The sequence below is a fragment of the Protopterus annectens genome, chromosome 17.part0, assembly GCF_019279795.1.
Source record: "Protopterus annectens isolate FY-2018-M chromosome 17.part0, PAN1.0, whole genome shotgun sequence".
NCBI lineage: Eukaryota > Metazoa > Chordata > Ceratodontiformes > Protopteridae > Protopterus > Protopterus annectens.
In genome coordinates this window covers 624,978,195-624,993,863 of record NC_056751.1, presented here as the reverse complement: position 1 = coordinate 624,993,863, position 15,669 = coordinate 624,978,195, and the positions used below count along the sequence as shown (strand labels likewise).

The 15,669-nt window shown below is 46.5% G+C and overlaps 1 protein-coding gene across 1 annotated transcript in view; it reads right to left on the bottom strand.

Moving 5' to 3' along the window:
* TALDO1 (transaldolase 1) overlaps positions 1 to 15,669 on the bottom strand; it is a gene marked incomplete in the record, with an annotated part of 238,994 nt that overhangs the window by 188,156 nt on the left and 35,169 nt on the right. The window contains 1 exon segment of the mRNA XM_044059431.1: positions 9,064 to 9,238. Within this exon segment, the coding sequence (XP_043915366.1) occupies positions 9,064 to 9,238 (175 nt within the window).

The following is a 15,669-nucleotide window of genomic DNA, read 5'->3' as shown; positions in this document are numbered from 1 at the left end:
GAGAGAGGCAGAGAGAGACAAGGGGAGAGAGAGAGAGAGAGACGAGCGAGAGAGAGAGAGAGAGAGACGCGTGAGAGAGAGGGAGAGAGACAGAGAGGGAGAGAGAGAGAGACAGAGAGAGAGTATATACTCAGAGAGAGGGTATATAGAGAGTCACAGAGAGAGAGAGAGTACAATGTATAGAGAGGAGAGAGACAGATGCACGAGAGAGACATGCGAGAGAGAGAGTCGAGAGAGAGAGCCACGAGAGAGAGAGAGAGCCACACGAGAGAGAGAGACATATATATATATAGAGAGAGACCGACGAGAGAGGAGACGCCATGAGGAGACGGACCAGAGAGAAAGAGAGACCGGGATGTAGATGCTACGAGAGAGGAGACGCCGAGAGAGAGAGAGAGAGAGACCGATGGAGAGAGAGAGAGATCCCGACGAGAGAGAGAGAGGAGACTCGAGCCAGATGAGGAGAGACCCGAGAAAGAGGAGGACCGAGAGAGGCAGGAGGACCCAGAGTAGGGTATATAGAGACAAGGAGAGGCAGACAGGCATGCAGACGCCACAGAGAGGGAGGAGGCATGGAGGCAAGAGAGAGAGGGAGAGACGCGAGAGAGAGAGGGAGAGACGCGCGAGAGAGGGAGAGACGCGCGAGAGAGAGAGGGAGAGACGCGCGAGAGAGAGAGGGAGAGACAGAGAGAGAGAGAGAGAGACAGAGAGAGAGAGAGAGACAGAGAGAGAGAGAGGAGAGACACAGAGAGAGAGAGAGATGAGGATCACACGAGAGAGAGAGAGAAGCTCAGAGAGAGTCACACATGAATATATATATATCACGAAGAGAGATATAGAGAGAGAGAGAGAGAGAGAGAGTCACGCGAGAGAGAGAGGGAGTCGAGAGAGAGACAGATGCATAGAGAGATATTACAGAGAGAGAGAGAGAGAGAGAGAGAGAGACAGAGAGAGAGAGAGAGAGACATCTATGAGAGAGACGAGGAGAGATCACGAGAGACGCGAGAGAGAGAGACGTGCGAGAGAGAGACAGAGATGCGAGAGAGAGAGCCACGCGAGAGAGACAGAGACGCGAGAGAGAGAGAGCCACGCGAGAGAGAGAGACGTATTAGTGAGAGAGAGAGAGAGACGACAGGAGAGAGAGGGGAGAGACAGAGAGAGAGAGAGAGAGATCACGAGAGAGATGAGAGAGACAGAGAGAGAGAGACGAATACAGAAGAGAGAGAGATGCACGAGGGAGAGAGAGGAGGACGCAAGAGAGAGAGAGATATATATATATATATATATATATATATATGACCCACGTATAGAGTATGTATAGATGTTATATATATATATATGTATTATATATACGAGAGAGATATAGGAGATCACGAGAGAGATATAGAGACGAGAGAGAGGATGAGAGAGAGAGACAGAGAGAGACTGAGACAGGAGAGGAGAGACAGAGAGAGAGAGAGAGACATATATAGAGAGAGAGAGACAGAGATGCGAGAGAGACAGAGACGAGAGAGAGACAAGAGAGAGAGACACGAAATAGATAGATATATTATGAGAGAGACACGAGAGAGATATATGAATGAGAGAGCCAAGAGAGAGAGAGAGATATACGAGAGAGAGATAGATATACTGAGAGATATAGATAACACACACAGAGACACAGAGACCAGCCAATCACCTCACACACCCCACACACACCAGAGAGACAGGCCACCACACGAGAGAGACCAGACACAGAGACACACACACCACACACCACACCACACACACCCCACACCCACACACAAGAACGAGAGACACGACACCCACACAGACCACATGCCATGAGAGAGACCATGAGATGAGACAGACGAGAGATCACCACATGAGAGAGCCGAGATATAGCACGAGAGATTATATATAGAGAGATAGAGCCACGTGGAGAGAGCTGAGAGATAGATACGATATAGAGAGCCGAGAGAGAGATATATATATATATATATATATAGATATACAGAGAGAGAGGAGAGAGAGCTGAGGAAGGAGCCCTCAGAGAGAGACAGAGAGAGAGAGCCACACTGGAAAGCTGAGAGACAGAGAGAGAGAGAGAGGAGAGACACAGAGAGGAGAGGAGACAGGACAGAGAGCATATATATATATAGAGACAAGCATGCACAGAGCATAGAGAGAGAGACATTACATTGGTGAGAGAGAGAGAGCCATGGAGATGGGCAGTGGAGAGACAGTATATACTGAGAGAGAGAGAGACATGAGAAAGAGACATATTTATATATAGAGCCATCAGAGAGAGACAGAGAGAGAAAGAGACATATATTAGATATTGCAGAGCAGCACGTATGAGAGCCACGAGAGCAGATCATAGATAGCCAGGGTAGAGAGAGACAGAGACGAGAGAGAGCCACAGGAGAGAGAGAGAGACGCGAGAGAGACACATGAGAGAGAGACACGTGAGAGACGCGAGAGAGACACATGAGAGACGCGAGAGAGAGAGAGCCACAGAGAGAGGAGAGCCAGCAGACCTGAGAGAGAGAGAGAGAGAGACACGCGAGAGAGAGAGAGGCGAGAGAGAGAGACGCGAGAGAGACGAGAGAGACATGCGAGAGAGAGAGAGACGCGAGACGAGAGAGAGGAGACCGTGAGAGAGAGACGCGAGAGAGAGAGAGAGAGACACGAGAGAGAGAGCCGAGAGAGAGAGAGAGAGCCACGAGAGAGAGAGAGCCACGAGAGAGAGAGAGAGCCACGTGAGAGAGAGAGAGAGACACGAGAGAGAGAGAGACGTGAGAGAGAGAGAGAGAGGACCTAGAGAGAGAGATCAGAGAGAGAGCCAGACTTGAAGAGAAAGAGAGAGACTCAGAGAGAGAGAGAGAGAGAGACCTAGAGAGAGAGAGAGACCGTAGAGAGAGAGAGAGATCTAGAGAGAGGAGAGAATGGTGAGAGAGAGAGACCTAGACGATGAGAGAGACCAAGAGAGAGAGAGAGGAGACTCCACGAGAGCCATGCGAGAGAGCCACGAGAGAGAGACACGCGAGAGACCGGAACGCACGAGACCCAGGAGAGAGAGAGAGAGACATGAGAGAGAGCCACGTGAGAGAGCCAGAGAGAGCCACACGAGAGAGAGAGAGAGAGAGAGAAAGAGACAATGAGAGAGCAGTCAGATATGAGAGAGAGGCACGCTGATGATGAGATATACGCGAGAGGGACAGAGAGAGTGGGACAGACGAGAGAGACACGTGAGAGAGAGATGAGAGAGAGAGACACGAGAGAGAGAGAGACGCGAGAGAGAGACGCGAGAGACGCAAGAGAGAGACGAGAGAGAGACGCGAGAGAGGCACACAGAGATAGAGAGAGGCACTAGAGAGAGAGAGAGGCATCAATGGAGAGATTATATATGAGCCACGTGAGAGAGAGAGCCACATGAGAGAGAGATATATATGAGATATACGTAGATAGAGAGATATATATAGAGAGAGCATGAGAGAGAGCATATATAGAGAGATATATATAGAGAGAGAGATATATATGAGATATATATGAGAGAGAGATATATATGAGAGATATGATTATATAGCTACGTGGAGAGAGAGATAGCATATGAGAGAGATAGATAGAGAGATAGATAAGGAGAGAGACTATACGGAGAGAGAGATAGATATGAGAGATATATATATAGAGAGAAGGGAGACAGAGAGACAGAAGAGAGAGAGAGCATGATAGAGATAGAGAGAGAGATAGATGGAGAGAGATATAGAGAGATATAGATAGAGAGAGGCACAGAGAGAGAGAGACAGAGAGAGAGATGAGAGAGACAGAGAGAGAGAGACAGAGAGAGAGACAGAGGAGTGAGAGATGATGGTTAATTTGGGAGGAGAGGCATGTGAGAGCATGGTGAGAGAGAGAGAGACAGAGAAAGAGAGAGAAGAGAGAGAGAGACAGGAAGAGAGACAGAGACACGGAGAGATAGAGACAGAGACAGAGATAAGACAGATGAGACAATATACATATATATATATATATATATATATATATACATAGGAGAGAGATGTTAAAGAGAATATATATAGAGAAAGAGAAGAGTATATATATATATATATATATATATATATATATATATATATATATATATATATATATATACATATAGAGAGAGAGAGAGAGAGATACACACACACACATGCTGCATATACACACGTTGGCTTATGCAGCAGAATTCATGTGGCACAAGTTTCCATGTGTCTCACCTTTCAAACAACCCATGCCTGCAGCAGGAGTTCATACACTGGTACTGTATCAGATGGGTTGACCAAAGAAGTTGCAATGGGAATACATCATCAACATATATACACCTAATTCACAAAACCTGTAGAAACATGCTATGCTTCATCTATAGATATATTGCAGTACCTCTGGTTCACACAGATTCTTTTGCATACAAGCGTGATATACATAAACACATACCATGGCTAGGGAAATCTGAATCAAGTCTAACAGCATGTAAATATCAAAGTGTCAAGATCCCAACAGCAACAAGCACTTACCTTCAGAATACACAGGATATATGCAGAGTTCTGGCTCAAGGAAAATTGAGAGCTCCTCAGTGTACTGTTTCAGTGCCTTCCATATGTTCAGATCTCCCACTGCACTGGAAGGCACTAAAGGAGCAGGTTGTACAGGATGACCTGGAACACGCCTAATCCTATATTAAGTAACCCCATATCACACAGGAAGCCAAATGTTAAGACCCTGACACCCTTGGGACTCATGACACCCACCTATCTAGTACAGTCTCTTGCCATCTCAGCCGGGCACTAGTCTTGAGGACTAAACTACTCTTCCACAATGGGGCTGTGATTGGCCATCCTGGGTGCTGCTGTGTGAGTATCTGCCATCTCCAGCCATGCATGTGTGTGTAGAGAGATTCCCCAATCCCTGCGGTGGCCATAAACTCACACCGACCAGCCAGCTCACCAATCTATTACCACCGTGGGAGCCTGTTTCCATCAGCTAACACCCCTTAGTTAAATCAGCCCATAAATTACCCATCTCACCGGAAGCTCATGCCAACCGCTTAGCAAGGTATGGTATCCAAGTTCAGGGAAAAGGCAAGAAGTCCACCAAAACACCATCCGTCATGAATATGTAATTCTAAATTCAGCATGTACCTGTCCAAACACCTCCAATACAAGCTACCCAATTTGTTGGCAGGGTACAAGATTTGATTTTTTGTTTATGGTGCACCCCAGAGAAGTTAGCAACTTCTTTACAAATGCCAGATTTAATAGTATGTCCTAGCTTTCTGCCTGAATTAGACAATCGTCTGTATGGGTATATTTGAATATTTCTTTGCCTGCAAAATGCAATGATTGGAGCTAGGCACTTTGTGAATACCCTGGGTGCAGCAGATAAGCCAAAGGATAGTGCAGAGAACTGATAGCGCATGTAGCCTGCTCTGAAGCATAGGTATCTTCTGCAAGATTCCCTTATTGGGATGTGCAGGCAGGCTTCCTTTAAATTCAGTGTTGCCAGCCAGGCATTTTTGCCTAGCATGGAAAGAAGCTGAAAAGTTAGCATCTTGAATTTTGGGATTACAGATTACCAAAAATGCGTTCAGAATAGACCGGTCCAGGATAGGACACCAGGAATACCAGGAAAAGTCCCGATTAAAAACCTTGCCCCCATTCTTCTTTTGGGACAGGTTGAATAGACCTGATGCTTGAGAACCTGCTTTTGAGCCTCTGGCCCATTGATTTGGGGGTAGGTCTGGCCAACTGTTTGGGGTTGGTAAGGAGTGGAAGTGGAATCTGTATCCTTGGGAAACTATATTTAGAACCCATCTGTCCTAGGTAATGAGTTCCAAATTTTTTTCATTCAGGGCGGTTTCCCCTTAAACAGTTAGTTGAGCAGGGCTTGGAAGGTTTAAAGTTAAGTCATTGAGACAATTTACCATGGGGGGGGGGGGGGGTCTTACTACTTCCTGCTTTGGAAGTGGGAGCCCCCCCACTGCTTAGTTCTGCGAGCACCCTGGGGCTGGAGACTGGGTGTTCTGCTGGTTCTGGGTTTGGACTGAAGGCCTAGAAGAGGCAGGAAAGGACCAATTTTTAAAGGGCCAATGCCTACTAAATCTGGGAGGCTGTACTTGCAGGATATCTTTAACAGTTTGCATAGATTTAACTTTTTTCCTCCATATTTCTAAGTACTACTACTGCTTTGTTGCCAAATAGGCAGTCATGGTTTAAGGGAGCATGCAGTAATTTAGCTTTAACATTATCTGGCAAAGATCGCTCCTTATGCCAAGCATGCCTTCTAAGTACAGACCCAGTGACAGCAGTCCTGCAAGATGCCTCTAATGAATCAAAACCAAACTGCAAAGTATGTTTTACAACTTGTTCATCAAAATGCATTAAATCCTGTAATTCTTTATTTTCATCAAATCCTGTAATTATTTATTTTCAGTCAGGAATCATTTTCTGCTTAAGAAATCTAATATGCTGCTGATACTTCCAACATATGAAATTGTCAGTTTAAGGCCCTAATAGCTACTGTTGCAGAAGTGTATACCTTCTTATCCCATCTATCCAGCACCCTGGAATCTCAGAGGGGGTAGGATTTTCCCAGTATTGGCCTTAATGCCCTTGGGACCCTTTGAAATGTTCAGGATCCACAGTAGGATTTTTAAAGAGGAACTTGAGAGTTGGGTACCCTGTAATACCCGTCAGGTTTTCTGGGAGCAGGAGGTAAGGAGTCAGGGGGCCAGGCTAGATTCTGAGAAGGCATCATCTACAATGTCCAGTACAGAACGGATAGCTAAAGGCCTGCATTGAGGCAGGAGTAAGAATTCCCTAAGCCTCTTTTTGGAGTCAGAGTAATCCTGGCTTTCCCATTGAAAATGCTCCCCAAGATTATGCAAGGTTTCACAAAAGAGAAATCCTCTGGAGGGGAAGCAGAGGGAATGGAGTCCTCTGCATCAGAATCCTCATAGGTAGATAAGGGCAAATCCTGGTCATCAGAAGAAGCGCCGCCAGCTTTGGACCTATGTGGTCTGTCTGTTTTTTTGGAAAAATCGGTAGACAGGTGGCTTACCAAAGCCATTTCTGGATAATTGAACAGAGTACCAAAATATTTAGATGCAAAAATGAACTGAAGACTAACAGTACGAGGTTTGAATAAGGCACAAAACAGACAGCGAGGTACATCGTGGTCTCGGCCTAGGCAAGGAATGCAGTACGAATTAAAATCTTTGAGGTATTTGCTTTCCACAAAAAATACAATTGTTAACTTTTACTGACATCAGTTTAGAGCAAGAAAAAGGTTCCCCAATGGGGTACTTAGCTTAGATGAAGACTTCGGATCTGAAACTCGAAAACAAAAATTTAAGATGTCGGCCGACAGCACTTGCTGCTTCTGGCACCCCATGGCAAGAAAGACTGATGTAATGGCGTCGGCTGCATGCTTTATACCCCTGACTTTGACGTCATGGAAGACAGCAACCGACGCAGGACCCAAGACTTTGAAAATCAGGCCGACAGAGCTACCTGCAAGCAGATAACCAAAATGTGATGGCTGCAACAGTGAAACACGAAGAACATCTACTCCTGTACCAACACCTTTGCTAAACAGTTCTTGGAATTCATAAATTCCAATGCCCTAGAGCAACTAATTCATAGTCTCACCAGGGGTACCAATATTCTAGACCTGGTCATTACTAACATGGGAGATCAAAGCTCCACACCAGTGGTCATCCCCTCGTTGGTCAGATCAGACCATAAGCTAATCACCCTTGACATCCACACCCCTCCCCCTTTAAGGAAACCTCCGTAAAAAAATCCAAAGCCAACTTCATGCTTCTCAAGTCAGAAGTACAACTTCACGACACCCATGCAGATGGGAACTGGAAGTTCAACTGCTGAATCCCACGCATGCGCACACACGCATACTAAAAAAAAAAGCAGCCAATCTGGTGGTCCCTTGCCATAAACAAGCTGTACAACAGAAGGAAGAAACTGTTGCAGAAAAGAGGAAGAACCCAGGATTCAAACAACTCCCTCACCAGCCTCAGTAGAAAACTGAGATCCCTCAAAATCTTCCAAAGCTAGTTACGAAAACAAAATTGCCAAAGATTCCAAAGACAACCACAAGACATTCTATAGCTATGTCAAAAATCTAAATGGCAATACTCAGATCTGCTCTGAGCTACAGCAGAATGGCACTAGATATACGGATAAAGGATATTGCCAATATCCTGACAGATTCAGTGCCAACTGAACCCCCCCTCACCCGCTAAAGGGCCCATCTCAATAACAAAAGAATGCCACTCCAGTAATCACGGCTACTCAGATAACCGCACTCTCCAGAGCCAAGAATACAGCATCCATGGGACCAGATGACATCCCGGGCTGTGTACTGCATGAACTACAAAATGAACTGGCACATCACCTACGTGTCATATTTAATCATAACCTCACCTCTGGCTTTGTGCCCAGAGTGGCATACAGCTGGTCATCCCACTCCACAAGGGGGCATCCACTTTGGATCCCGGGAACTACAGTCTCAGTCCGACGAGCCAGATCTGCAAGGACAAGGAACTTAAAAACATTGGCAACCTTCAAACACTGAACCCCACCCAGTTTGGGTTCGCGAAGGGCTGATCTTGCCTCCTGAACCTGACAGAATTATTTGAATCAGTCTCCAAAGCAGTGAACGAGGGCTTGCCAAGGCTTTCAACACCATCTCTGGAGTGTGTAGCGCAGGGGGATTGGGAATTCTTTAGGTGTAGCATTTCAAGTGGGGCTGTGTCTGACAAGGCTTTGCAAGTCAGAGACCACCTCTGAACAGACGATGAGACATGTCCATATTTAAAAGGTAAATTTTTCATGAATAGGCAACTGGTGAGGGGACCAGAAAAATTCAACAAGGTCAATGGCAGAAAAGATCAAAAGCTAGTAGCTGTTCACCTCAATACTATTCCTCCAGTGACAAGCACAATATCCAGCTTAAGAAAAAGAGAAAGACAGTTATGTGAATTCAAATGTAATAGCATTTGTACATTTTCTACAAAGCAGCCTTAACTGGGTCTTCAGATGGTTCAAAGGATTTTTTGTCAGAATTTGCTATGTGCCAATCAAGTATCCGTCCCACAAATGGAGATATCAGGGTAACACCAGCTTCTGCACAGGCTACTGCTTGAGCAAAAGAAAACAGCAAAGTCATGTTGCAATGAATGCCATGCTCCTCTTCAAGAACCCTGAAAAAAGAAGCAGAAGTTGGGTTTAAGTGTTCAGCTCATACGCAGGCAAAAGTTTCTACAGTCTGCTTCAAACCCAACATACCTGTTTGGATGGGGTTAGTACTCTTGGGTAGAGGGAAGCAATCTAATCACTTAAGGAAAGAATTCTGAACAAATGAACATAATCCTGGAGTGTCTTGTGTTCATCTCTCAGAATGTCTTTTATAAGCAGCACAACGTACAGGCAAGCCCAACACTACAATGAGCCACTGCATAAACCTCCAGGCCAAAAAAAAAGATTGAACTCTAAATTTTCCATTCCAGACGAGGCACCTGTTTAGCTTTTTTTTTTTTTTTTTAAATTACTGCATGACCACTCCCAAAAAAAGTCCTAAATACAGCTTAAACACTTTCCACTGTGTAACCAGGGTTGATACAACTTGGCCATTTTTGGGTTCAGCCCAGGGAAGTAAAACAGCTAAATTTGAGACCGCTTTATAACCAGTATATCACACAAAATTAGGAAAACAGTGAAACTGGAATTGCACATTTAGAGTATGGAAGGAGGGGATGATTAGAGAGATAAAGAAACATTTCACTAGTGGTAAAGCAGAGGTGGGGAGAGAAAAGGGAGCGAGAAATATTTTAGTTACTTGTGGATGGGCTAGCAGTAGGGACAGCTGGAGTGCCACTGCTTTGGTTTTCATGTGATCCCTTTGCTTGTTACCTGCATGAAAGTTTTAACTTGGACAGACTGCATCTACTGTACAAGCTTGCAATTTTGTTGCAATGATAGTTCAGACACCCACTCTGCTGTACAATATTTGCTTCTTTTTATCATGTAAAGATAACAAGGTAAAGGCCACGTTACTCTTGCTTTACTAGGACCACACAAAAATTATGAAAGCATTTTCTTGAACTAAAAGTTTGTCACCATGACAATATTGTCTGTTTTGCCTAAAGGTATGTTCCAATACTGCTCACCTTTCACCCATGTTTGGTCAGAAACGTTCACTTAGATTTAACATGGCTAATGGGAAGGGGAGCGCGGGACACACAGAGCGCGGGACACACAGAGCGCGGGACACACAGAGCGCGGGACACACAGAGCGCGGGACACACAGAGCTGGACACACAGAGCTGGGACACACAGAGCTGGGACACACAGAGCTGGGACACACAGAGCTGGACACACAGAGCGCGGGACACACAGAGCGCGGGACACACAGAGCGCGGGACACACAGAGCGCGGGACACACAGAGCGCGGGACACACAGAGCGCGGGACAGTTTCTTGCCCCAGATGTCAGGTGCCCCCAGAAGGAAGGCAAAACAAAGTTATGCAAACATGCAATACAGAATAATCAAAAAACAGTAGTTGCAAGCAAATACATCATAAGAGAATACCCGAAATAGGTTGTATGATAGGACAAGCCTTATGACAAACACCTTAAGAGGGGACAGAGGGGGGGTAACCTGGACTGCAGCTGTATGAGCACTCTAACATCTACATTTATGGTAGGTACAAAACTGTACTATGTTCATCGTGCATACAGCTGCAGGCATTACAGATGGGAAGAATCCCAAAGCTAAGTAGGGGTGGTAGGCACCAAGTGGAACTAGGAGAAGCGAGGATGCTCTGCAAGACTGCTGTGGCAAAACCCGCTCTAGATTTAGAGTATAGTGGGAGGTGATCGTGCTTGGAGAAAGTGTGCACTGAACTCCAGGTAGCTGCTTACAAAGTAAAGCAGCAGAGGTAGCTGTGGCTCTGGTGGAGTGGGATCTGATGTATGCAGGCAGTTTTTCCATGAAATGAGTAACAAAAGCATATGCAGTGGGCTATCCATTTTGAAATTGTCTGTTTGGAAATGGCCCTTCCTTGAGCACCTGCAGCATAGGACACAGAGTTGCTCAGATTTCCTGAATGGCTTTGTCCTGTCCAAATAGTAACGAAGTTGTATGCGAATGTCCAAGGAATGTAGTAGTCTTTCCCCTTTGTTTTGTGGATTAGGATAAAAGGTAGTAAGTGGATAGCCTGATTCAAAGCTACACTGGATACTACCTTTGGCATAAAGGTAGGGCTGGTTCGTAAGGAAACTCTGTCCTGATGGAAAATGATGAATGATTGCACAGCCATGAGGGCCTGTAGCTCCGAAACCCTGCGTGCTGAGGTGATAGCCAGAAGAAAAGCTGTTTTCCATGACAAGTATTGTAGCTCTGTTGAAGAAGCTGGCTCGAAGGGAGGAAGGGTCAGCTTTTCCAATATGAAGTTGAGGTCCCAAGCAGGGACTGGTTGTTTCCTTGGGGGTTTTATATTCTTTGCCCCTCTGAGGAACTGCCTTGAGAGGATGAGAGAATAAAGGAGGATCTGTGTTGTATTGTGCAGAAATGGCTGAAGCGTGGATCTTGGAGAAGGAAAATTCATTGTTTAACATCTCAGCTAGGTACTGTAACATTTGAGGTATATTTATTACCCAAGGATTCTGTTCCTTTTCTTGATTCCAGGCACAAAATAGTTTCCATTTGGCGGAGTAGGCTTTTCTAGTAGAAGGTCTTCTGGCCTCCAAGATGACATCCTGCACCTCCTTGGAGAGGAGGAACCTGTTGGGAAATCAAGGAATTCTCCATGCAGCTAGATTTAGGGTTTTGAGTTGGCTGTGAAGGGTTTTGTAGTTGTGCTGGGACAACAGAAGAGGGACTAGAGGTAGGATCCATGGTGGGGAATGTGCCAGGCTCTTCAGGAGCGGATACCAGTGTTGCCTTGGCCAGTCTGGAGCAATGAGAATAATTTTCGGCCTCTCTGCTCTGGCTTTTAATAGAACGTTGGGCAGCAGAGGAAGAGGCGGGAAAGGCATAGACTGTCAATGTTGTCCAATTGAAGGAAAGTGCGTCCACTTTCCAGGCCTGTGGATGATGGGTCCTTGAACAAAATTTTTCAACTGGCAATTTCTGTGGGTAGCAAAGAGATCTATGTCTGGCTGTCCCCATGCCCAAGTTATCTTTGTGAAAACTTGAGGATGCAACTTCCATTCATGTGGATCTGTCATATTTCTGCTTAGGTTGTCTGCCAGTGTGTTTTCCTTCCCTGGCAGGAATTGTGCCTGTAGTTGAATTTGCAATTCCAGTGCTGTGTTCCATAGGGTCATGGCTTGCCTGCACAGGCGGTATGAAGGAGTCCCCCCTGTTTATGTACCACATCACTGTGGTGTTCTGTCCTTATCAATAGCTGGCCTGGATGCAGTAGGTCTTTGAAGGTCATAATAGCATTTTGCACGGCTAACAATTTTTTTTTTGGTTGATGTGAAGGTACTTCTCTTTTCGGGTCCATTTTCCCTGAATGCACTGATCTGTCATGTGTGCTCCCCAGGCGTAGTCTGAGGCGTCTGGTGTGATGATTTGAGTTGCTTGAGGTACACAGAAAGGAAGACCTGTGTTTCTTTGGCAAGCTTGAGCCCACCACAAAAATTCCTTTTGAAGGCATGGAATGAGTGGTATAATTGCTTCCATGCTGTGGCTGTGTCTTTCCTTGGTACCAGGAATAGTCTGGAATAAAACCCTTGACCTTGTTCTTTTGCAGGTACCTCTTGAATTGCTTTCATGTCCATGAGAGCTGAAATTTGTTTTTGTGCCTCTGCCCTTTGATTTTGTGGCAGGTTTGGCATGCCTCTCATTTTCGGAAGGGTGTGAAAGTGGAACCTGTAGCCTCCGTCTATAATGTCCAGAATCCATTTACCTTTTGTAACAATGCCAATTTTTTTTGAGAATGTCAGTTTTCCGCCCAAAGATGCTGCCATTAAAGCTTTGCTTGGCAGGTGTAGGGGGAAGTCATTGTGTATGTTTTCCAAAAGACTGATCTATCTTCTCCACCTCTTGGGGTTGGTGCTTGCCACTGTCTGGCTCTGAAAGATCCTGGAGGTTGCCCCTCTACCCCTTGGGCGTCTGTATCTGCCCCTTTGAGGTCTGTCCGTGGCTGGAAAGGACCAATTTTTTGAAGGCCAGTTTCTGCTGAAACGTGGAGGTTGTACCTGCAGGAAATCTTTCACTGTTTGCACTGATTTCGCTTTTTCCTCCATTTTCTTTAGTACCTCCTCAGCTTTAACACCAAACAATACATCTTTTTGAAGAGGTGCATCTAATAATTTAACTTTGACATGATCTGGTAAGGTTTGTTCTTTGAGCCAAGCATGCCTACGTATAACAGACCCCGTAACAGCAGATCTACATGAGGCCTCTAAAGCATCAAAACCACACTGCAAGGTATGTTTACCCACTTGCTCTGCACCATGCAACAAATCCTGCAACTCTTAAATCTGGTTGTTCTGGTTGTGTCATCTTGCTTTTCAGCTGAAATATCAAAAACTGTTGATACTTTAACATATGGAACTGACAGTTTAATGTCCTCATGGTTAAAGTGGCAGAGATGTACACCTTTTCCCCCCCCACCTTTCTAAAGCGCTGGAATCTCTCTCTGAAGGTAATGGGACCCTGTGAAATAGTTTCTGGGTCAGTATGGCTTTTATATAGGAACTGATGAGAATCAGGAACCCGGTAATACCCGTCTGGTTTAACAGGAGCTGGAGGCAAAGAATCTGGATTAAGGCTGGCTTCTGTGTACACATCATCCAATATATCTAAAACAGGAGGGATAGCCAGGGGCCGATGCTGGGAGAGCAGAAGAAATTCCCTGAGCCTTTTCTTGGAATCTAAGTAACCTTGGCCTTCCCAGTGAAAGTGTTCCCTCAACGTATGCAGGGTTTCCTCAAAAGAGTAGTCCTCTGGGGGGAGACCAAGGGAATAGACTCCTTTGCATCAGAGTCTTCGAATGGAGAATAGGCATAATCCTGGTCCTCAGATAGTTCTGAGGTAATAGAAGCTTGATCTGAGGAAGGGTAGTCTTCCTCTAATCTGGGCCTTTTGTCAGAGGGGGGGGGGTTGAGAACCCCTAAGAGTAACCAAATCCTCAACCATTTTAAGCATCTGTTTTTTAGGCATGGTGCTTTGAAAGGGGGTCTGAGGAACCTGTTTTTTGGTTTTCATGGCCGCTTTAGATTTAGTGAAGGCTTTAATAGAGAAGGAGAAAGGCCTGAAGACCCCTTGAGAAATGGCAGGCCCGTCTAAATTCCGAGTTTCCCCGCCAGGAGTGGCGTCGGTATCTGTAGTAGGAATGGGGGCAGAGGAGCCTGCGACCGCGAGTACTGAAGACACCGGTAATGTAGTGTCATCGGTACTCAGGGGCTGCGTAGGCGCCTCGCTGAGTACCGGAGAACCGGTAGTAGGCCTTAGCGTGGTCTCAGTAGACTGTGCGGACCTCGTATGTCGGTCCTTATCTTTGCGTCTTTTGCTCAAACTGGAGTCTTATCAGACGACATAATATAATTAAATTTTTTGCCAAAAAAGTGAAGGGCGAACTCCGCCCAACGCTTAACAGTGCGCTTGTTGAATCTAGCACAAAAACAGCAGGCCGAGACGTCGTGGTCTGGGCCTAAGCAAGGTATACTGAGAGAGAGGAAATCCTTATGCGGTATTTGCTTCCCACATGAAATGCAATTATTAACTTTGTCTGACATCGGTCTGAGGCAAGAAGTGTTTCCCCAACGGGGTACTTCGCTTTCAAGAAGACTTCGGCTGAAATGCTTTCGTAAATCTCAGGAGCTGGCCGGCACTTGCGATCTGCTTCGGGCACTGCGCGGCAAGAAAGACTGAAGAAAATGGCATCAGCTGCCTCTTATACCCCTGCCGCACTGACGTCAGGGAAGAAGAGACGACCCGCCTGACGGCAGGATAACCAATCTGTAATGACTGCAGCTGTATGCGCGATCGAGAGAGAGCGCGCGGGATCGAGAAGCTGGATCGAGAGCGCTGATCGAGAGAGCTGGGATCGAGAGAGCAAGGGATCGAGAGAGAAGCTGGATCGAGAGAGAGAGCGCGCGCGGGATCGAGAGAGAGAGCGCGCGCGGGATCGAGAGAGAGAGCGCGCGCGGGATCGAGAGAGCTGGGATCGAGAGAGCCTTGGGATCGAGAGAGCGCTGGATCGAGAGAGCGCTGGGATCGAGAGCGCTGGATCGAGAGCTGGATCGAGAGCCAAGGGATCGAGAGAGCGGGATCGAAGAGCGCTGATCGAGAGAGAGCTGGATCGAGAGAGCCGCTGGATCGAGAGAGAGCGCGCGGGATCGAGAGAGAGCGCGCGGGATCGAGAGAGCGCGCGCGGGATCGAGAGAGAGCGCGCGGGATCGAGAGAGAGCGCGCGGGATCGAGAGAGAGCGCGCGCGGGATCGAGAGAGAAGGCTGGATCGAGAGAGCGCTGGATCGAGAGAGAGCTGAGGGATCGAGAGAGAGCGCTGGGATCGAGAGAGAGCTGGGATCGAGAGAGCCTGCTGGATCGAGAGAGCGCTGATCGAGAGCGCTGGGATCGAGAGAGCTGGGATCGAGAGAGAGCTGGATCGAGAGCGC